At 41.5% G+C, this 24,528-nt stretch overlaps 1 protein-coding gene across 5 annotated transcripts in view; it reads left to right on the top strand.

Annotated features, from left to right (window-relative positions):
- The first annotated feature begins 10,920 nt into the window (after positions 1–10,920).
- Positions 10,921–24,528, top strand: part of esrrb (estrogen-related receptor beta) — a 43,816-nt gene continuing 30,208 nt past the window's right edge. For 2 of the 5 annotated variants that reach the window (XM_030718315.1, XM_030718314.1), the window contains exons 1-2: positions 14,018–14,443; positions 17,937–18,005. In XM_030718315.1, the coding sequence (XP_030574175.1) occupies positions 14,394–14,443; positions 17,937–18,005 (119 nt within the window). In that variant the 5' untranslated portion in view covers positions 14,018–14,393. Of the gene's footprint in view, positions 11,004–14,017; positions 14,444–17,936; positions 18,006–24,528 lie in introns of those variants that run through there. The other 3 variants (XM_030718318.1, XM_030718317.1, XM_030718316.1) reach the window with 3 other exon arrangements.

Raw genomic sequence — 24,528 nt, 5'->3', positions numbered from 1 at the left:
TATCCATATAGAAATGCATTTATTATTTGTGTGTTAACTCCCACATATGTTAACCGAGATCTATAGCAATCTCTGTATCTATATGCATGAAAGTGTGGTAACACCTGTGTGTGGGACAGTCACAGGCCTTTGCTGTCGCAGCTGTAGCCACGTCAGCCCGAGAAGGAGAGCAGGGACGCTGGTCTAGCAGATGGTAGTGTGGGCTTTGAAAAGCCACGGCCCTGAACGAGCCGCAGGCAGCCCCAGAGGCCAGTGCTCAGCCAAAGCTCCACATGCGGCAGGCTAGGAAGGACATTAAGTGGATAATAGTTAATAGTGAACCAGGCCATTTACTATCATGTGCATACTTTATGGAGCACAACACCACTCCTGTGTGCAGAAGGGGCCAGGTCTAAGAACAAGTTTAACTTTTAGATGGAGATAAAAGTGCTAAATGATCACATGAGCCATTTGGAGACTGTCACACTCTTGGATAAACATTGTGCAATACTTCAGGTGATTTAATAGCTTGTTGTTGGGTTGATGGGAAAGCATATTAGTGGAAAATTTTATTCTTTCGGTCATATGACTGACCGCAGAATGTGGCCTTGCTCATTTCAACATTTTCCATCCAAGATGTTATTGTCCTTCTCCTTTACAAGGCCCAGGGCCATTGAATGTGTCAGTCTCCTATGGTTAAGTATAGATGAAGAGATAGACTCTTTAATATCCAGGAGCTCATTTCACAGTCGCTGGCAGGTCGCAGCATGATGACAGCTAAACAAGCCAATCTACAGGATAAGCCACATCGAGCATGTGGACTGAGGCCTGCACTGTCCTGTAGTGCACAGAGGATACCAAATACATGATGGATTGTTACAAAGATACAATTAGCGGAGAAAGCGTGCATTTGCGATGTGTTCTGGTATGCCTGTCAAAATAAATGTACATTAGACCAATAAACACAATGACACGAAAGTCTCAAAGTGCAAGTGGCCTTATGCAAGCGAAAGCTTTCGAGCTTCCTCGGGAAGGATAGTTTGTTGGTTGTGTTTTGTCTTCTTCAGCTGCAGTGATAGAATTTGTCATTGGAAAATGCAAAGCAGGGATGTCTAGGGACACATAATAGGATTGCCTTGTCTACATTGTATTTTCTTTCAAAAGTGAATTAGGATATCTCTTTTCGTCACAAAGTGAAATAATGTATATAATAGGTACATTCAAAACCCCTTAACTTCTTTGCTCTGTGCTCATAATGGGATTTTAACAGCGGGCTCCTTCAAAAATCTAGCCGTCACCATCTCCAATATTGGATTTTTCAAATACTTTTATGAAACCCTCTCTTTATTTCCTTCCTGTTGAAATGACTGGTTTTTAATCAGCCGATGCACAAAATGTCTGAATACTCTGGAGCCATTAAACCTGCCTGCCTGCCTCCACATAGACACATCCTACCGACTGCATAGCCTATTAGAGAGATGGAAGATTATGGGCTAAATGAAGCCATTAGTTACGCAAACCTAATGATCATCTTATTTGTATGTATAAATCTGATCCATTTCCCTTGCTCAAGGCTAATATTTCTTCCCTCAAATGATTTTGGGGGAATTGAGTAAAAACAACAGCAGCATCAACAACAAAAACAACATCAGGACCCATAATGAAAGGAGCGGAGGCAAAGGCACTCAGGCGATTGCATCCATTACCCCTCTCCACTATATGGACCCCTTCATAGGGATTACCCCTGGTTCCAGGGAGGTTGATTATTAGACGCTTGCAAAGGTTTCGTTTGAATCGCCCCAGTTAAACGAGAAATTGCAGGCTGAGGAGAGAGGCTAATAACAGTTATTAACCCCGTGCGGGCGGCGGTGTAAAAGAGCGCCACAATAACGAGGTGCACCACCAAGGTTTGAGGCGCAGCGCAGCTAGCACACCCCCGAGGAGAAGCTAACTTATTAAAATAATGAATTAGCCGACCAGATTACTGCAGCCTGCGGCAAAGGCAATTATCCCCCTCCAAATCCCTGGACACGGCTCCCTAGCGCCACCATAAAACAAGTGCTCAGAAAGCAGGAGCCCTCCGCTCCACACAAATGAATAGCCTGTTAATTAGGATCTCTCCCGCTGCGGGTAGCCTTCCCACTGCCATAACAGAAACCACTTCCACGACGGGGAAGAGGAGGAGGAGGGGATAAAGGAATGGGAAGATACCAAATATGCATGATCGGAAAAGATAGTGAAATATGTAAAAAAGAGAGTGAGAGAGAATGAGATTGCAAATAGTTCCAGTGTAAAGAAATGCCTAAACTGATAATGTAAGAGCCGGGCGATTAGCACGTAGGCTACAAAGAAGCAGCGGGAATCACTGGCGGCCTAGGTTTAGAGCACTGTGTGAGGTCTCTATGGAGGCAAAGCATTCAATCCAAGCCCAGTTTGTGCTAAACATTTAACACGTTTACTGCACAGGTGGTAAGGTGCAGTAAGGTCCAGAAAACCAGTGTGGTCTGAGGATCAGTGGCCAAACCACTTAGTTAGGTTTCACACTTTAAATGTTACATCTGGGGCTTGATTGTGCACTCATAAACTACCTTTAAATCCCAAATATCGTTGTATCCCAAATATATGTTAAATTTAATTTGAAAGAGCTCAGGTTTCCTTAAAGCCAAAGAGTCTAACCCTTCTCTCATGAAGCAGGGTTTATCAAGGATGTCAAGGAGGGAAGTGAAGTAGGCCAATGGCCAGCCAGAAAAAGAACCCACGGTTACTTTATGACATATATACCGCCTCTAATGGTTATAAATACTGAAGTATCACATGGTTGACATTGTGAACCAAATCTGGCCACCTTCTGCGATCACCTTCCAACTTCACATCAGTAGAAATCACAAAGTTTTGAAGGCTGGACTCACCTTGTCCTGCATAGCTATACTTACACAGAGCAGGGACATAACAGTGAAAGTGGAAACTGTGCCAAAGGGATAACTGACACACACTGGGCAGTTCAGCTACCCATTATTATTTAGTCTATTATACATTTCAGTTCCAAATTGTGAGCGGGTTATTTATATACTTAGCCGTTACCTTTTTTCCAGTATGGGTAAATACTAAGGGATAAATACACCTGCTCCACAATAGAAAACATCAGGTTATCTTTCTTTGCACTTGTAATAATAATTATTCCCTTTGCTCATTTATGTTTTAATGAAGGACATTATATTCTTATATTACTATTTTTTAACTTATTTATAATGGAAATGTTTTTCTGCATTAGTATCAGTTGCTTGTAGGCTTAATATGCAACAAATTTAAATGGAAAAAATTGCTGTAGTTTACGTTACAGCCACATGAGTTGTACTTCCTTGATTCCACACTGCTGCTTTTACATATGTATGCTGCCATTTGAAAAGTTAAACATTATAGTTAGTAAACCATAGTCTTTATTGTGTGATTTGTTCCCAAGAGAATGATTATATAGTCACACAGATATGCAGGGCACGAAACAAGACATTATGCCAGTGTACTGTATGAATATGCCTGCAAGGCTTGACATGAATGCAATTTCATGTAATTTGAATGCCTTTCAAGAGGCAAGGACTCTTTTGAACTGTCTTAAAAAGCTCATCCACCATGGTAGCTGCCAGTGGCCCTCGGTACAGAGGAGTCATGTCGACAGGCCCAATTAATGATAGGGCGTCTGAGAGTGAATGAATGAGGAGCTTTGAGAGGATTCCTCCACCTTAAATCCCCCTGTGCTGCTGCTCCCAGACTGCCTGTGAAGAACAATCAAACGGCAGCAACCCCCTCCTATTTATCACTTTAAGACATTAGCCAGACATGGGCCTGAATATTAACCAGCTCCTTTTCCAGGAGAGTTCCACACCAAAGGCTGCATGTGGCAACATACATTTTTAATCATAGGGGAAAACGAGGCCTCTCAATCGCTCTCATCTATTACTGTGTGCTTAACTCTCAGCATTTTTTTTTCTCCAGGCCTCTCAAAAAAAGACAATGCGCTATGATCATTGTTGAAATTTCCATGTTGAGTTCAGTTTTGGTTTTGTATCATCTAACTACAGTTTATAAGAGTGGCATTCTCTTTCATTCTGCATTTAGTGGACGAATCCCAGTGAGTCCTTATTCTCTGAAATTTATTTGAAGAGCAGAATCTGCCTATCTCAGTGACTATCTTGACTGTGCTGACAGAGTTCATTTCCTTGGGTTGACTGTGTCTCCATGCCTAGGACAATCGGGCTGCAGAGGCAGTGGAGCATGAGTGAGGCTTCCACAGCTTAATTGGAGTCCTGTTCTCTAGAGCTTGGAGCTGCTCTTTTTCTCTACACTGGCCTCTCTGGTACTGGGCCTGTGGTGGGAGCAGTAAGGGTAGGGCACTGGTACCAGGCATGCAGGGAGATGATCTGTTCACCCCATCCTCTCCCTCTAGGGTTCCTCTACTGTGACACATGGCACCCTGATAACAAGGTCACTCTGTTGTGGCACCACGGGGAGAGTTGGACTTATTATCAGGAGAGAGGACAATCTTAAGAAGAATCAAAAGGAGAATCTGATCTCCAATCACATATTATTCACACACGATGACGATGAAGGTGTTTTATATCCAGGAGCTTTCCATCTAACTTTGTCAAGGGTAAGAGTTTAGTTAAAACACTAAAGACATTTTGATAAAGATATCATCATGGATCACATGCACTTTTTAAAATATACACCTATGTTTATGCTTCAATGGAATAACAGAAAAAGACCTTCAGCTTTACAGGTATGACACCTCTGATTCACTTACCAAATAACAAAAAGTTCTTCAAGGCCCATTTCTCACAGTTTGGGGACCACAGCAAATGAAAATTGAACTAACCTCGCTGTTGTTTATATGCTGTTATTAGGTTACAGTTACTGTATAAAATAATTATACTACATCTTAAAAATGTCTAACAAGTCATGGCCAAAGTGACTAATATGCAGCATAATCCTGTAATATCATTTTTATTGTCTGAACACGAAATCTTTGATGCACTCACTTCCAGAGTACGAGCCTAATTCAGTGCTGTTTTGAGTGGTACGTTTTGTAAGACGAGCAGTTCTTCTGAACTGTTGTTAAGAACTTCATTAAAATGTGCTCGGCGATATTTAGTCTGTGGTCTATTTTTCTTTTGTTAAGGTAACCAATTATTAATCACTGTTTAGTGAGGAAATTGCACAAATCAGTTAAATGAGGTTACACCACGCATGGGCTGGCACTGCACTGCCAGCATTTATCAATCTCAATCCCTCTCACAGTCTAAGAAAGTGAAAACTGACGAAGGTCATTTTGTGCCCAATGAAAGTTTTCCTTTGGAAATTTTACTTTCCATTAAGAATCAAATTAAGCACTGGACCGTGCCCACCGCCTCAAAATACAGACTCGCACACTTCTAAATTATATGTTCTTAATGCAGAAGGAGCGCCGGCGTGTTGTCAAGGCAAAGGAAGTGGTTTATTCTCTCCATGGTGGATGTAGTATGTATGAGTGCAAGTGTGTGGATTTGCCAGTGTGTTACGGCATCACAGAGGGGGGGGTGAAGCAGAGTATGCAGCTATCATTCACTGCTGTGGGTCAGCCCTCACACGTATCAGCAGATGACCAGTGTCAGACAGGGAAGGTCACAGGCCTGCAATGTGTGTTCTCTCACAGTTTATAGAGCTTAAAAAAATCCTGCAGACAAGCAGGTAAAATCTGACTCTGTGAGGCAGATTAGCTTCCTCTCATGCTGTCGTGGTACCATTCTAAGGTTTGGGTCAGGAAGAGATATTTACTAGCTGGTGCAGGCAAACATGCCAGCTTTTGTAGCTGGATGCCTCTCTGGCTGATGTGCTTCCTCTGTCCTGTTCTCCTCTCTCACTGTTTTACTTACCTCACGGTCCCCTTTCCTCTAGAATTTAGACAGCACGTAGCCTTTCTTCCTAGCTCGCCTGTCTGCGTGGACCCCGATGACAGTGAAATCTGGAGGCAGTGTTTTTGAACATCTTTCACCCTGGCTTCACTGTGGGAGTCCTCTGACTTGAAGGTACCTTATTTGTCTAATGCACAATGTACATCTGACATTCACCTATGTGCATGCCTGTCTGTTTGTCTGGACCTTATTCTGTTCACAGTCCAATTTGCTAAATAGATAAAATGCACTGTTCCTTTTTCATCTCTTTACTGCCTAAGGGGTGTTTTTCCTTGATTGCATTACAGTCACAGGAAGCTTTGCCTGATTTCCCTGATTAATTTCTCATTTTTATGTGTGAGTGTGGGTACAAATGCATGATCACAAGTGCACAAATTTTAAGCAAATTTGATGGTTGTTTTTGTTTTCATTTTTTAGTGATGATAGCATCTGCTGAATGAAGCTTAGCTATTAAGTTTTACGTGGGAAAACCTTTGTACTAGCCCCTCCATTGTGTGAAAAGGGCATTGATAGGAAGGCAGATAGAGCTGATCAATATGAAGTGCAGTTTTCTCCGCAGGCCTTTTTTCATATCTCTCTCTTGTTTGTGTTTTGAAGGGGTCGGGGGTAGGGTCTGGTAAAGTGGTGGCGTGGGCGGGCTTCTGCCCCTTTATCAATCAGGATTTTAATTACACACGTCTAGGGCGACAGCTAGATTAGAAACCAATCGACGCTATCGGCCACAAAATCTAATTACTGTTTATTGACAGATAAGGGCAGGCCCCCTTCACTTTTCCAAATAAGATAAACCTCCCCCCTCGTACACAATGAAGAGCAGCTCATACTGTCCATGAAAGACTCTATGATAAGTAAAGCCCCCCCCCCCCCCCAGAAAATTCCTCTCTTACCCATATGCAGTCCTCTCTGACACAGGATCCCTGTGAGGAAGCCAAATTATATCTCTCCTTTAAAACATTTTACTTGTGGATTTTTCTAGCACAGCAGAGTGCGCGTGCTTTTCAACGGTCTTATTCATGGAAATTTCTGTAACCCTTCACCTCATGTTTCATAAACTGTAGTTACTCCCTTTTCTGTAACTTACTCATAAATCAATGGAGTCTTAATGATGAGTAATGGGTGACCTTTAACCCTGCAGAGTGCACACAGGTGAGCCACTGCGTCTCCTGTATACATACATCTCCCCAGAGGACAGTCCATCCTCGCCTACCTCAGTGTCCTTCTCTGTGAGCTAGAAATGCTCTCTTCACAACATCACCCATATCAGTCGTTTTACAGCCTCCGTTACCGCGTGATGCACTTTGCCTTTAAAGCCGAGAATCTGCCTCAGGTAAATATGGAGTAAATGATTGGATTATTGTTCTTTCATTCGGCTGTGTAGTAATGGCTGGATTATAAACATTGCAGAATATAGATTTCCTGTCAGATCCTATGAATCAGACATCCTTATCTCATTTCCAGACTGCCGCTCCACCCAACGCTACCATCTCCCAGCCTGGGAGTCAGTGGGTGCTCGGGGAAGCCATATACATGCATGCACACACAAACGTAAACACAAACGCACAGGCGGATAAACAAGCACACACTCTCACACACATATGGATGAGACAGTGAGCGAGATAGAGACAGAGAGAGACTGTTGCCACCCAACACAGCGCAGGCACTCCAAAGTCCATTCGAAGATTTCTAAAACCACTTAGGTCCCCTGTCCATATTTGTTAAGCAAGTAGGTCTAAGGGCTACAGCACACTGAATTCAAAGAGAGAGGAGAGACAGAAATGTGGAGAGCATGAGGGTGAGGGGGGGGGAAAGGGAGAAAGATGTCTTCTAAATGAAATTTAGGGAAGGGTGGGATGGAGGGTGGCTGACAGCAGTTTGAGGGAGAACGGCTTAGGACCCTCTGATTTGGTTTGAATCGTGCAAAGAAAAATGTTTGGACTTGAATTATGCAGCATTTTTGACCGGGACTGGAGATTGATGCGCGATTCCTCTGATGTCTGGACATCACATGAGTAGTTGCGTCTGATGTGGTTCATGTTTTTCTCCCTCTGCCTGCCTTTCTGTCTTTTCACTGGATTACCAACAGTGTAATTGAGTTAGTGAGCTGTGCGGACCAGCAACTGCTGCAAAAAAGCGCTTTTGTTGGAATTCATCAAAACTCCCTCCACAACGAAAATACACGCGGTCAACAAAACAACACATGCAAAACTGGTATTATAAAAATGATACACTGAAAGCCTGTACAACTCTGCTTCCAAAAAAACACCCCCAAAAAGCTGTGATACTGCATGAAATGTAAATAAAAACAGAATGCTGTGATCTGCAATTTCAATTTCCCAGAGGATCCTTTATGGGAATTGTTCACCTCTGTGAAATACTGTGTGGTCAAATTGTTCAGCAATTTAAGATTAACATTTCTGGGGATTCATTATCTTCCGCACATGATATCATAAAAGATTCGAAGAATTTAGAGAAATCCCGAGAAAAAAAAATGCACAGCGGCTCCATTCAGTGGAAATCACTGAATGGAACACTTCCAAAAAAACAGTTCACTGCATACACAAATGCAAGTTAAAATGCTACCAGGCTGGACTGAGGTGTAGCCTAGAACTCCGCCACGGTCTGATGAACAGCAAAATAAAAAAAAAAAAAAGTCTAACACTGCATGAGTAAGTTGCACATCTGTGAGGGCACCATTAAATCTGAACAATATCTGCAATCTGCTGCCATCCAGACAGCAACTTTTTCTTGCTGATTTCAGCAAAATAATGTCAAGACATGCCCCTGTCTCAGGTTTTTATTTATTTGAAATGCATTGCTGATATCAATTAGAAAAACATATTTGATTGAAAAGAATACTAGTGTAGTACTTATACTGCTTTCAATTACATGCAAGGTCTGTAAATTATTCAATTATTCTGTTTTTTTTTTATTCATAATTTAGTGTTCAAACTTTTCTGGAAATGAGGTTGTAAGTGGTGACATTGATTCCAAACCCACAGCATCAAAAACAGGAATGAGTAACGGTGTGCGAGCTTTCATTCTTTCAAATATAAAAGTGTTTGAGCTTGACTCGCGCTGCGGATCAATTCCAGTGCTCTGGTCATTTAGCCATCAAAGAAACAGGCAAGCGAGGGTACAAGAGGCAGCACTGCACAGTCCACCAGCACTGGTTTCAGGCTCCGTTTGAACTATGGCTGCAGCTGACGGTATTTTCATTCCTGATTAATCCTCCAATTATTTTTCATTGTTTGATATTTAAAATAGCAAAAACAGTGAAAATTTTCATTATATTTTATATTATATATCTTTACTGCACTGTGTGGATAATCTGTGTGTGGGCTGTTGAGAGCCGTTCACCTCTGGTTAACACACTGGGAACTGAACAGGACCACTGTTGTCATTCCTTAGTGCTGAAGCACTGTGCCATTACATTTATAGATTTTCTCTTTGATGGGATAATTTGGTCTTTATATCTCTCACAAATGAAGTGATCCTCAGTGCTCCTTGCACAGCTCAATGTGCAGGTCCCATTTTCAAATACAGTTAATTGCATTCTAAAAGAATCAATGATACTTTCACGGTGACAATATCATTCTTTTAATGTCACTTAATTTCCTCAGTGAAATGATTACATCAATAGCCTGGAACCCATTTCTATCTTTCAGCATGAATTAATCTATTAGGGACAATAATTACACGTTTGTAATGGATAGGTTTTTGTACTCAGAAGCAAATGCACTCCAGTCTCCATTGTGCTCCTGGTTGTTGGCACTGTCCTGACTGTCATTCATTCAGTTTATGAATTACACTATCAACCTGGGGAAATAAATAAATAAGGGCACCTCAGATGCAGCTCCTTGGTGGCCTTGTTGTGAGATAGCCCTCCCTCTAGTGGAGATGATAGAGTTGGTTGCTGCCGTCAGCTGGCTTTCTGCTCTGGTCCACAGCTGAGGCAGGCAGTCAGTGATGGAGAATGCAAAATGAGTGGAGGAAAACATCTCACATAAAACATAGGAGCAAATGGAAATCTCTTTATCACATTTGGCACATGCATTAGTCTAGAAAGAGTAAAAAGTCCGGTGTAATGTTAGAAAAAAAAAGCATTATTAAAATTCTTATTACACGTTTATGGGATATGAGGGTGCCACAGTGAATGTCAAAATAAAGCCAAGTAAGTCCACAAGGGTTCATTCATTCAGTTCTGTGGGGTGCAACTCATTTCACAAGGTGGCCTTTAATGTCTCACCTACAGAAAGGTGCATAACATTAAACACGCACGTGTCCATGTCTGCTGAAAACCCAAATCAGTTTGTGAAATTTGCGAACGCCTGGGTTACCTGATCCAGCAGCTGTCATATGCGCGGCAGACGCGACGCTGCTTTTGTCCTGTTATTTATTCATCACCAGTGGAAACCAACCGACTGCCACGGTGTTCAGCCTTTTCACCTGCCGTTTCTGTAGTAGGCTGCCCCCCCCCCCCCCCCCCCCCCCCCCAACATTCCGGGCGTGATCAGATAGGCAAAAGAAACTAAATTAGAGCCTCTAACAACCTCACTTGAAACAGCTGTATAAAGACACACAGGCGCAGACAAAGGGTACGTTACCAAAATAATAATGACCGGCTCTGAGTTTTATTACCTTTTTTTTTTTTTTTTGAGGAGGAGGGGGGTGGGGGGTCTATAGGAAGTAACAGTAAATAAAAATTTCATTGATTAATAAAATGTTATGCGCTCAGCAGTGAGTCCTACTTTTCTAAATTCAACACGGCAACAGAAAAAGTGAGTGAGTCAATTCTAACTTGTGTTTCTCTTCGTAACATCGCCCCCCCCCACACACACACACACCCCCAATCACATTTGACCCCGCTCGCCGGGTCCCGCTGCCTGCCCGTGGAGGTGTTTGGTTTAGCCACAGGGCGCGCGCCGGAGGAGGAGTGGATAGTGTGGCTGCGGTGCGTGACAGTTAAACGCGGCGCTCAGACGCACAGAGCCACACCACCACCACCGCTACAACCTGGAGACACCATTTCCACAGGGCGCAGTGCTCAGCCGGGGATGTGACATGACTTGTCTGAGTAAGGTACACTGCACGTTCATCAACCGTATTTATCTTCCAATTACACATTCAACACACGTGATTAGGAGTTTATTTTAACACGAAGACTTATAACATTTTACGCCAGTTTACTCATCTATAGCTAGAGTAACGTCAGTGTGCAGGCGGTTGAGCTCTTATTAAAGAATGTGCACTGCTAATGCAACACTACTTATTCCACTGGGAAAGGTGACTAAATTATGATATTTATGCGACCACCTCTGTGTGCATGAAAAGGTTAAAAATATTAGGCCTGTTGTTAAGTTTAGTTTGAAAGGAAAAATACACGAAAGACAAAATCTTTACAACAGTCTTGTTTTAAGGATATTAAGTTGTTTTTGCAGCTTTTCTGGTCATTATCCCAAAATACTTGAATACATTTTTTTTTTAATTAAAATGAACTTGACAATTAGAGAGTTAATGCCATACTTGTTAAAGCAAACAGATTCTTCACTTTTGTCAAAACTTTGTCATTTGAAGCACATCAACTGGTCTTCAGTGCTGTTATTTCTTCATGTGTGGGTAGAAAAAGTCATTTCATGACACAAATAGGTGGAATTGTGTCAGTGTCAAGACTTGCAACCAGTACCCATGGTTGCATTTTGTCACCTGAAGTGATTCTATTTTCTCTAGACAACTTAATTACTCTTTTACAAGCATTTATGTTGTGCATGTAAACAACAACAACAACAGGCACATGTGAGGCGTATAGACTTAACAAATGCAAAAAAAACAAAACAAAAACAAAGCAAAAGAAAAATTGTAGTCACTCAACTCAGTCCCGTTCAAGTGTGATTGAGTGTTTGCCTACAACAGGTCTATTATTTATTTGAATCAGATCACTTTCTGTCAAACAGCTGCCACACGCTGTGATTTTTTTTTTGTTTCATAACAGAGCTGATAAGAAGCAGCGATAACAGCAGCAGGGCTTTCATAGCTCACACTGCATGACAAAAGTATGTAAGGTGTCAATCGTCGGGAGGCCCAAGGAAACATGCAGAACTGTGATTTGTCAAATGAAGGCGGTTATCAACATTAAAGCGCCACAAAAGTTAGATACCAGTCTGTCATGAGACTGCTTGGTCAAAATGCAATCTAAAACAAAAAAAAATATTTTTTGTTGTTGTTGTTGTAGTATTTAGAAATATTTTTACATCTCTTACCAGACAGGGAGCAACAAACTGAATTTGGCTGAGGATATAAACATGACATGCTTTTCTTTTTTATTCAGTATTTAACTCTTTTATTTAATATTTAACAATATTTAACTAATATTGAAGCCCGAGAACTGTATTTGATAGTAATTTTATTCCCAAATTAAGTAAATTAAACTGACAGGTGTTTGATTTGGCATCAACCTTGATTGGATTTTCATTTATTTAGTCATTTTTGTTTTGTCACAAAAAGGGAGCAGATGCTGTGTGATGTGTGCCACTGTGGAGGCACTATTGCTGCACATCAATAGGCCTGTGATGATCAATAGGGATTGCGTGATGGTTTTTTTGCATTGATTATAGAAACGTGAGCCGATGAATGGAACCGGATTCCTCTCCAGGGGTTATGCTGTTTCCTGTTCAGAAGAGAACACTGAAGAGCAGCAAAAGCGACACCACTCACCCTTTTGCATGAATTTGCTGGTAGATCACGACTCCTCCTCGCTCACTCTTATTTTTGCTGAAGAGTCTGGGGGGCTGTTGTTAGGCACCTTGTGAGTTTTTGCGAAACGGGCAAGCTGCTGTTTCTTCTTGCTTGATTCAGCCAAGTGTCGAGATGCCATGATTAAGCTCTGTTCTTATAATGTGGGGATACAGTAACATGGAGACCCTCACTGACTGTGAAATGGTATCTGCATTCTCTGCATTCTTACTGAGCTCGATCAACAGCGAAACACAGGCGGTTCTAAAGCCGGGGTTAGAAGAGACAGAGCTGGATTTTCTGCTGCTTTAGAAGATGATGGGCTTCTAGAATATGAGTTATGGCTTGAGATCATCTCTCACAGGTGGTGAAAGGTTCACAATGGTCCCTCACATGTAACACCCGCAAATGGAGCTAATGACACCGCTCAATAAATACATTTACTGTCCTTAGTGGTTTGAAAGCTATTGCTTTTTGAAAGTGAAGTGCTGCGGATGCACTCGACCGCCTGCTGGAACTTCTATAGTGTGGCTCTCGGCTGGTGTCAGATTTGACTCCATCGTGTGTTGTATAACAGCACAGGTATCATTTTGATCTTAAAAATACTCGGAGTGTATGACAGTAAGTTTATTATTATCATACGGTCATAGCTCTGAGATGTGTGTTTCTTGGCTAAAGAGACTGCCTTGACTTTTCTGTGGTTATTTGATAGGAGTGCAGACCCAACAGAGCTGACATAAAGTAGAAACCTAAAGAATTAAATAGATATAAAAAGTGCATTTCTTTGTAAAATTACAAGTATTTAAAGATACTTTGCCTTCATCATTAAACAAACTAAATTTTTTTTATTTTCTACAAGTCAGAGCAGCAAGTGATGTAACAGATTTCTTTTTACTTCACAAACACCAGGTGCTTCCCCTGATACTCAATACCCTCTACTTCTCTTTATCACCTTCATTATTGCCTGAAATGTACTTTTAGCACTCAGAATTGCACTTATCTGTTTATATGATTAGATGGAAACTTTATGTGTTGACTGTTGGATCTCTGTTGTTCATGTGATATCTTGTTTTGTCTGTGTGCGTGTGAGCCATGCGTGTTGTGCATAGCGGAGAGTGCGAGTGAGCGTTTGGATCCCTCCTCCCCGGTGCTCCGCCGGCCCCTCTGTCGCTTTAAGTCCTGCCCCTCAGAGCCAGCCAACAGCAGCTGTTCCATATTCATCAAGCCCTTGAGTCTTAAAGAGCCCTATCCCGACCATGGAAAGAGTCATTCCTCTTGCTCGCACTCTCATGCTCTCTCCATCTTAGCGCTCATCCCGCTGCTGCCTGCGCCTCTCTTTCTCTCTCTCTTGCTTTCTCTCACCCCCCTTTACCTCTCCTGTCTATCTATCCCTCCCCCCTTCACTCTCCCTCTCTCTCTCTCTCTCTGTCATATACACACATTCACTTACATACACTCAGACACACTCTTTCTCTCTCTCTCTCTCTCTCTCTCTCTCTCTCCCACTCACATATACATAAACACACACACATACACAACACACATGCTCGGGCACACACACACGCCCACTCAATCCATCAGAGTCCAGCATACCTGTGCAGGCTGGGGGGGAGCGGTGCTGGAGGGGGTTTTCGGCAGCGTTGTCTCTGAGGGTGCTTTGCTATCATTTGGGGAAGAAGCGGGTCTCAATTGTTTTCTCTTTCCTCTTCCTCTCATTCCTGGAATGCTAAAACTGGACTGATGGACATTTCAGAACTTTGTCTTCCAGACCCTCTCAGCTATCATAACCAGTAGGTGCACTTGTTTCTCTGTCTTTCCCTTTTCTTTTTAACCTGTCTGCTGTAATGCACTTGATTCCTTTGCTTCATCTTTTTTTTCCCCTTTCATTCCTTTTCTTTTCACTTTCATCTGCTCTTCAGCTGCTCTTGTTTTATGTTTCTTGAACCCTGTTAGTCTGAACTAACTGAACTTTTCCCTGTTAACATTGATGTTCTTTCTATTTCCTGGCTTTTCTATTCACACACCCTCTACACCCACTCAGACTCCTTACCTGCACTTTTTCCTGTTCATTGTTTTGAGGGATTTTAAATACCGTTGGACTTGACAGGGTTGAGCAACAGAGCAGGTGCAGCCGTGTAAATGCGTGTATGAGTGTAGCACATCATGATGTATGCTTTATAAATATCTTTCAGAGCATGGCTGATTGATTTAACTCGGCCCTTTGAAAAAGTGTGTTGTTTTTTTTCTTTACTCTATAGAATTTGGGGTGCCTGTCCAGTTGAGTTAGGAGCTTGTTTGCTGATGGCTTTGTGCCTAGATCCGGCCGCCCAGGCAGAATGAGAATGATATTATAAAGAGGAGAGATTAACGTGAATCCGTAGAATTGGAGAGGATAAATTACACTCTGTAATATATATTTGTAGCCAGGGTAGACGAATGAGAGGACCCTGTAACCTCAGTCAGGCGGCAGGTCTGTCCCAGTCAGCGGCATGCCAGGCAGGCTGCTGTCTCGACAGCTCCTGGCTGCTGGGACAGTCTGGGCTTACAGTGCCTGCACTAAACTTTTTAAATCTACTAAAATCTTACATTCAGAATCAAACAAATTACCTTTAGTTAAGGTAAATATCTTTTTTTTTTTTTTTTTTTTTTTTTACCACAGAAACAGTTTTATCAGCATAGTACAATATAATTGTATTAAACAACAACCAATAACAGATTATGTATGAAACAGTAGGGTTTGTGCAAAGTTTTCTTTTAATAATTTAAACAGGTTGTATATCAATCTTTAATATTTTGTAAATGATGATGGTGATTAGGAGCGTTTCAGGACCTCAGTGTATTTACACTGTTTTAATTTACTTTAATGGAATGTGCAGATTTTCTTTTTCCTAAATTACAAAATGCTTTATAATATTTTAATATTTTTGGCAAACTGTTTTTTCTTGTTATTGTTATTTTCATATAATTCAGTTTTACCATAATTAAGCTATGTAGTGTTTTATTTAATTAATTAGATTTTAAAGCAGCATGATCACCTAACTTTACTTTAAATGTTTGTGTACAGCTATTTTTTTTCCTTTTAGCTTTACTTACTGCGAGTTATTAAAGGATACTTATGAATGCTAAAAAATATATGAAATTATCTCTGTTGTTGTACCTTCAACATGTATTATGCATTTTCACTTTTCTTTATGACACACCTTAAAATTTAAGTAGATATTTGTACTGCACGTCAGGTATTATAAGTGTGCATCTTTTTTTGTGTTCTTCTGTCTATATTTCCTAATTTGAAGAGCAAAACCACTGCAATATTATTTATTTTAGAAGATGTTTACATATTTACACCATCATACATGTGATCATTTTGCATATTTTTCAAGGTTTCTTTTCATTTTTCAAATGGTTTCCCCTAAAATCCAGGCTTCAGCAGAAACTGTATTATATTCACTGCACAGGGTGAAACATTAATCATTTAAAATTTTTCCTATTATGTCAGAAAATATTTGCTTAAAAAGTGTTTTAGTTTTAATCAGTTTGATTTTTCAGGTTTAAAAAATTTCATATTTTTTCCATTATAACTCTTCTTACACTTAAATAAATTAGTCATAATCTAGAATTTGCTGCTCCATTTATCAGCTGGGAATGAAGAAATTCATACAGCTGTGCTGTGAGGGTATTTTGAAATAATACATAGAGAGTGGGGTCATGTATATTTATGTTTGTTTATTACAGATATAGTTGTGCACTGATTTTAAATCTGTGTAAAACAATAGAAAATACTAAATATAATTTAGTAATTATGCAATTAAATAATTTTATCTATACTTTAAAATATCGGTGAGCAGAGACTTTACCCCTTCAAAGCTCAGCTGTGAACAGGTGTTCTCAACACATTAATAACTTCAGCTTTTACTTTACATTTCCTACAAAACTGTAATCAGTAAAATGCATCTGATATTTTTATTGAACTCATAAACTATAAACGTCTGTATGAAGGAATTCTTACCATTATTCTAAATGCACACCTATCTGAAAACAGTTTATTTGTGGGCTCTTTTCAACGCAGGCTTGTGTGCTGTTAATTTTGGTTCAGCAGTAGCTCCCTGCTAATTATGCACTGGTATTTGCAGCCTCTTACTGAGTGCTGGATGTGGCCACGATGCTTAAGTGAGAGGATTAGCCGAACGTATGTGCTCTGTGTTATTAGCACAGCATTGTAGTGCTGTGTCACTGTAGTGCCTGTATTGAACACTGCCTAGGAATTAGTTGGAAGGAGAGTTTTATCTTTAAAATAGAAGCATGTCTCTATTTTTTTTTCTTTACATATTAGAAATAGAGCTGGGAAGACAGAAGTTATTGCCACTTATTCTAATAACATTATGCTCCCATTACATTTTGCTCCACTTGTTTAACTCTAAATGTCTTTTTGTATAGAGAGATTAGGTTCACTGCATGTGTTGAACTTATTGCACTGGCTGCTCGCACTGTTTAGAAGTCAGCTGTGGCTGATGATTGCAAGTGTGAGTTTTTAGTGCTTGTTAGAAAACACAATATTTGAGCGGCAGCGAATTGAGATGTGACTTCTTTCTGCTTCTAAATGTTCCATCAACACCCAGGCTTCCCTTAAGCCCTGGCAGAGGCACTGCAATAAACTAACTAGGCTATCCAATTTCCTTTCATGAAATAAGAGCTTTTTAATGTATTTTCAGAGAAGCAGAAAGAAGTTAACACACGGTGATGAATTAGATTTCAATTTATTTGACTTCATTCCCAGCTTGCTGCATTAAAGCCTGCAAACAGCCATCTCTAGCAGTCCATCCGCTTGATTCTTATTAGGTTTCAGAAAACAAGGCGAGGGAATTGCATTAGTGTATCTTAAGTTAAAAGCTCCTTGCTCTTTGACCAAGTGTTTCATTGTTATAGGGTTAATCAGATTTTTGCTGTCTTCATGGAGATGCTATCACAGGCTAGAGGCAGTGGTGGGTAACCAAAGCAGCCATGCACAGACGCTATCCAGATGGGATCAGCTTACGGTAATTTGGTTTCAGAATACATTACCAGAAGAAGCTCCTGGCCGAGAATGGCCACCCCGCTATGAGCCAGGAGCTGGTGGCCTCTGTAGCTGCAGCGTGCAGCCCAGGCAACCCACCTGTCCCGCTCCTACGTTCCTCATCTCCCAGAGCTTTTAGGAGGTTTTGGGATGTGTGCCTTTTAAAGAAAACCTAATTGTGCTTAAGCTCAGATTGTTGCCAAATTCTAAATACTTCTTCCTTGTACCAACAGGGCTTTGTTGTCCAATTCATTAGAGAGATTCCTGAGTCCACTGGCCACGCTGGAGCCCTCTCATTTCTGGTATCTAGTATCATTACTTTCACTGTAAATATGTCACTCAGCTCAAGCTGAGCGGCGGGAGCATGTTTGTCTCTCTCGAGGGAAATTGGTGATGCAGAGTGTGTTGGCAATGCCTGGATATTCTCTATCCTGTAGCTCAAGAGGTATTCGGGTTCATAGTTGTTAGTGCTGAGGCTGGCTTTCAAGGAGCTGCCAAATCACGCACACTTCTTGTGTTGCTTTGTTTCCCAGGTCATTAACTGATAAAATAATAGAATAAGAGAAGCATGCAGTATCCAGGCTGGTTCTTTTTAAAAGCAGGCTCTTTCTTTTTGCATTTCTTCATCATGAATCTGCAGTTAAAACGTAACGTCTAAATGTTTTTTTGTTGTTTAGTATTGGTCTGTTTTGGGCGATCATGCTGTTATGATAACATGCTGTCTCTTGAGAGCCCATCTGATGTTTGGCCTTTCCATCTTTTGGTGATTACTTGCCATGCCTCTTTGGCCTCTTTCATAACATCCACCTGCACAGAAATCACCAAATGTCACTGCATGCATCCCTCCTGATTTCTCATCCATGGTAACCTTGGACACCTCCACCGCAGTGTGAGAATCTGTTTAAAAATAACCAGGGCCATTAGTCTAGAAGGATAATGCTAGCCTATGTGGGCTCTCATGCCCTTGTGGCAGCAGAGTGCTATCACTGACACGGTGCGTCAGCACTTCTTCCTGTTGCTCCAACATTGAAGGGCTCCTCTTCATTTACACACATCCATGCATGCATGCATCTTCACACGCACGCACGCACGCACGCACACACACACACACACACACTACAAGAAAACACCAAACGGTGAACATTAAAATGAGAATTAGCTGTACTCGCTAAGTTTAACATTTGACTGAGGTCGCAATCGTGCGACTGCAGGTCCAGTAATTCACACTTGGTTAGAAAATGCCGTGGAGTAAGGTGGGTAACGATATGGGTGTTTATCATTGAAGGCTATTGGCATTGAGCGGTCAGTTGTTTGAAGGTTATGTTTCGGAGCAGTAATTGAAATGCAAAATAACATTAGGATCGATGCTTAGCTTTGTTTATTTATGAAATCAATATTGAAACCGTCCGTCACAGTAGCAGCTCTGATTCCTACTGACAGCTTCACCAAGTCTTCTGTGCAGGGCCTGGGTGAGCCCTCCACCCGTTACAGCTTTTAGAGCAAACATGCTTTTTTTTTTTTTTTTTTTGTCATCACTCTTTAGAAAGCTGTGCTCAAATGTTTCAGGCTCATATGTTAAAACATGCAGAGCACAGCCTCAAAGAAAGCTCTAGGGCTCAGCGTCATGAACTGCTGAAACTGTTAAATTGAAAACATGCTTGTGTGTACTGTGGCTGTCTTACGGGTGTGTCTGCGAGAGAGTGAGAGAGAGAGAGAGAGACAGAGAGACCACCACTATCGCTTTTCCCAGATTTGCTCTGGGCAATTAGAAGTAACCAATAATCACCCACTAACAGGACAGTGTGCAAAACGCCGGTCAATATGGGCGTAAATTCTCTGTGCTTACATATTTGGACCCTGGAGTTACAAAAATAAAAGAAACTTTTGTTTGAAATTTGAAGTGATTCAAGAATATATCTGTGAGGAATTACTGATTTGAATTTGCTTATTTTTTTCAGAAAACAGACTGCGGGTGGCCTAATACATTTACATAATACATTTTTAGATCTGTGAAAAGGATTAATTATAGTTGCAAAAATATTTTCATTTCTTTGTTAACTAAAAGTGAAAAGTGAAAGTCTTAATTAGTAATAATCAAGTAATAATAATCACCATTATTACACATTTATCTGACTCTTTGGCATCTTTTATACCTTTTAGAAATGGATTTATTATTTCTTTGGTCGACATTTTTATTATTTGTTTATGCAGTAACCAAACTGCTGTCCGCACTACAAACTTTTCAGTGAGTCAAATATGGAATTGAAGGGAAAATTAAATTGTAATTCAATCTGATAATGAGGCCAGGTTCTCACTTTCTATCATTAAAGGCAGTATTTATTTGAGGTTAACATTTTTACAACTTTTCTTGTCATAAAATAATTGTTAGTGTAAATGAGTGTGTGTGTGTGTGTGTGTTTGTGTGTGTATTCCTCTCCACCTGCCTTCAGATTATATGACCGTGTGCTTATATGAGTATTTGCCCATTGGTCACAAAACATGTTCACATTAAAATGTCACCCTAAGAGACCACCCTTGCAGCCTTGAGTGCAATCAAATGTTCCCACTGAGTGGCTGCTTGTTGAACGCGCCACTTTGAGAGTTCCCCTCTCCCACTACATCCTGTGACACGAGACGTGGTGAAAGGAGAAGGAGCTGCATTATTTCAGGAAATATCCCCAAACTTTAATTATTCCTGAATGGTGTGGTGGTGGTGGTGGTGGGCACTACCATATAAATCAGTTAGGCCCACCCGCCTTTTTATTACCGGCACTATTTATGGAGAATGTGTGGCAGCTGGTAGAGATGAGCCTGTAAAAAGCTAGAGGCTATTGCTGTGACTGTGTCTACCGCTGTGGCGTGTGACAGTCATAACAATGGTGTCTCTGAGTAACAGCAATTCGTTTTGGAGACATCTGAATTGTGTGCTTCAAACAACATTTTAAACGAGAGAAATCAAGTTACATCTTTAACTCGCAGATGTCGTGTCGTGCGCTGGGCCGTGATTGCTTGCTGACTGTGAGGCTATGCAAACGCTGTCACATCTGAACGCCTGATAAACCTGCTGATTTTGACCTGTTAATTTTGCCCTAGCGTTTGTGTATGTGCGTCTATCTGCATGTGAGTTTGTCTGTTTATATTTGTGTCCTCTTCTGATAAAGGGGATAATTTGTGGTGGAGGCAGGATTGGCTCTTTGTTTTAGGCAGGTAGAGTTTCCTCCTAAACAAGGACGGCCTATCAGAAGAAGATTAATGAAGTAATTTCATGCATGGCTTTATGCCTCCGTCCCCCTCTACGCACAGTGACTGTGTCTAAACCTGTGATTTACATTGCACTGTGTTAAATAGCCTTAACCCTTTATAAAAATATTTCTCTCTGTTTGTGACACACACACACACACACACACACACTAACAATAAAAAAAGATCATGCAGCACAGCTTCCACCTTCCTGCAATAATTAGCCTTTTGGATCTGTTTTCTCTCATGGTTTGCTCCACAAATATCTGAATGCTCTCTGAACTGCAATGCATGACTTTCACTTATACTCAAACTTTTTTTTTTTTTTTTTCATTATTCAAATTTTATAATCCCACCTCCCTCCTCGTGAAACGTGCTGTGGTTGATATCTGTTGGCTTTTTTTTTTTTTTTTTTTTACAGCATTTATAGCAGTTAAGCAAAACTTTACCAGGCTTTTATAGTGTGAAACTGTATTTTTTTATAATCCTGTGGTAGTACATTATTAGTCTGAACATGTCAGTTATTTGAAAGCGTTTTTTTTTTAAGGAAGCAAGTGTTGAAATTTAGATTTTATTGAATCACACAGTTCACAAGGATTCACATAATATATTGCTGTAATGCATTCCTGACGTTATTATGACATTATCTGTACAATCTGAAAAAACAAAAAAACTGCTTGATGTGGTAGTGCATTTGTTTTTATGTTGTAGAGTTTTACAGCCAAATTAAATTAAGCACTGCATAAAAGATTATTTTAATAAATGTTCAGTGAGATGTTACTGTCATACTGGTACCAGTGTATCAGTTACACATCACACAAGAAGCTTCCTTTAAGGCAGATTTTTGCCAGTGCAGTATAATTGCTTTTTTGTAGTTATCAAGAGCCATTGTAAATTCATGTTGTTAAATTATACCATGACTGTGCCACATAATGGATGTAATGAAAAGTAATCTTTGGTAATGAAAAGGCAGAATTAGAAATTTGATCCCAAATGTACTGCGCGGCAGACTCGAATTATCCCTGAATTTTTTTTTTTCACATACAGTCTGATGAGCTGTCCAACTCTGCAGAGAGCTTTTCCACTGGGTCTGCGTAAAAGATTGTTAACTCCTTGCTCTCCGTAAGAAGAAGTTTAGACAGCGGACACTTCTGACATCCCCCCACACTGACGGAAGCGCTGTCATTAGCCAGTTGCTTCCCTCAACATCCTGAACTCAGCCCCTTATAAGAACTAGATCTGCCCAGTGCGACCCAGACAGTTTACGTCAGACAAACAGCAGCGCCTGTATCACGAGAGGCCCTCTCTCTTCTGCCAGCAGTGTCTCTAGAACAGGAAGGAGTGGGAGGGGGCGATCAATAGATGTGATCTGCTTCTTGGTTGACTCTATCTTGTGGTGCTGCTGGAGCGTGGGGCTCATGTTGTCGTAGTGGAGTGAGCTCATGGCTTTATAAAGACTACAGTAACATTGCTGTGAAGCAGCTAAATATAATCCTCTGCTAGAGCACCACAGAGCAGCACAGTCCCCCCCCGCCCAAGTGGTAACCCTTCCGTTGCCCCTATAGCCTAACCCACTATTGATCCGCGACCCTCACTCCCCATCGCAACAGTAAACACTCTCTTCTCTGTATCTTCTAATGTATCTCCTCACTTACTCTCTCGTTCCCTTTTTTCCTTTTTCTTTGCCTCCTCCGTTTCCCTTTTGTTTGCCTCCATAGATCTGCAAATCATAAATCTCTGTCAGCTTCTTCTGAGTGTCTGGCATATCCGTTAATAAAGAGGCCCCTCCCCTCCTCTCAGTCCTCCCTCTCTCTGCTAGAGCAGGACTAATGAATGAGAAACTCCAAAATCAGGGGCCTCTCCCTCATAGATTAGAATGGGTCCCTATGGAGTGCCGGGCTTGCCTCCAACCAAACCACAGCCGTCAACCACACAACACCCCCCACCCCCCAGATTTCCATCTTTCATATTCTGTCTGCAGTGCAAATACACACTCAGACATATGAGCACATAAACCAATCCAACACACGCATACACACACTTATGCACATTGCCCCAAGAGTCTTTTGCCCCTTATTCCCCTGGTGGTCATTAACCTGGAGCCAGTTAGACAGAGAGAGGCATACTCCATATTTCAGCTAAGTGTGTTTTGGAATCTTCATTCCCTTCCCTTTCTCCCAAGGGCCAATCCAACCCCTCCTTGAGCCTCAGTCCTTTTTCATTTACATTTTCCCCCCGCGACAAGCACCCTTGGTGGCATTCGAGCTTCTGTACATATTTCTGTAACTTTTGTGGGGCTGTGTAGATTTTGACCATGATTTTCGCTCTGCAAAAAATGAGTCCCTGGCTGTGTGTATTGGAGCGGTAAAAGGTGGCAGTGGCCCCTGGAGGAGAGGTCAGCGTGGCAGCTGCCAGCGGGTTCTGGCTGTGGCGAGGAGGCTGCGCTGGGCTGCGAGGGGGTCTGTCAGGAGCTAATTGAGTTCGTCCTACCACCGCTGACTCTGGGACCAGTGGCTTATCAGGCCACATCGCCTGAGGCCCACGAGACAGATCTGCCCCTACTGGGGCATCTGATATCACCATCGCTCTGCCTTGAGATGTCAACCCCCACCACCGACCCTTCTTCCCCTTTACTTGTGCAGTCTGATCAGGTAGCAGGGATGTGACACTCTGGGATGAGGTGAGCAAATGTTATAAAAATTGTGTTTTTGGCATCTGGCGGCCTTGAGAGTGAAAAGGACATTAGGAATTTACTCGCTGTTTGAGTTGAGTCTCTCGCACAGGTTTGTGCTCTATGCTTGGGATTTATACATGAAACAGGGAGAGTGTGGTAGTCACACAGAGAAAAATGAAAGATGTCAGGATCCTCCTGAAGAGAGCTGCTAGCTCTCAGCAGGAATACATACAAATTGGCTCAATTAGATCCTGAATGTTCTCCGTTCTCATAGCAGTGTCATCCAATGTTCAGAATTTTGCTTCCAGGCAAGGGAAGAGTCGAGATGTTAGGAACGAGAGCTCCGCGGCTTTCCTCTCGGAAATCGAGGAACAGCGAGCGTGATGCGAGCTGCCACATCATTAGGCCGGCTAATCCTGGTCGCAGCAGCACTAGTGGAATGATATTAAGGATCTGAAATGCCGTTAGGAGGGCCAGGTGGAATCAGATTAAAACCAAACTGCGCAGTGTGCGTTTGCGGGCCCGTAACCTACTACTCAGCATGAATTTTGATCGGTACAAAGGGAACAAAAGGAGGAGGAACAGAGAGAGAAAATGGGAGAGGGGGAGATACTGTGTCTTAGATGAGTGCTACTCCTTTAGGCAGCCAGGCAGCAGATTTTGAAAAAAAAAAAAAGAAAAGCTCTTACCTTGAGGAAGGAAGAAAGAACTATAGATTTTACAGCATCAAGTCTCAGTTCAGCACACCCTTTCCTGTCTGCTCTGTCTGTGGCACACAAGCTAATTAGCACCTGCCCCACATATTGAATTATTTATTGGGACTATTGCTGCTGTCAAACAATTTAATGTTCATAATTCATTTTACCATACAGTTGTATTTATAGATTTAAATTGGCCCTGTCCCACTAGAG

Source organism: Archocentrus centrarchus, chromosome 22 (assembly GCF_007364275.1).
Source record: "Archocentrus centrarchus isolate MPI-CPG fArcCen1 chromosome 22, fArcCen1, whole genome shotgun sequence".
NCBI classification, from domain to species: Eukaryota; Metazoa; Chordata; class Actinopteri; order Cichliformes; family Cichlidae; genus Archocentrus; species Archocentrus centrarchus.
The sequence above is the reverse complement of the archived record's forward strand: the minus strand, read 5'-3'. Positions and strand labels throughout refer to the sequence as shown.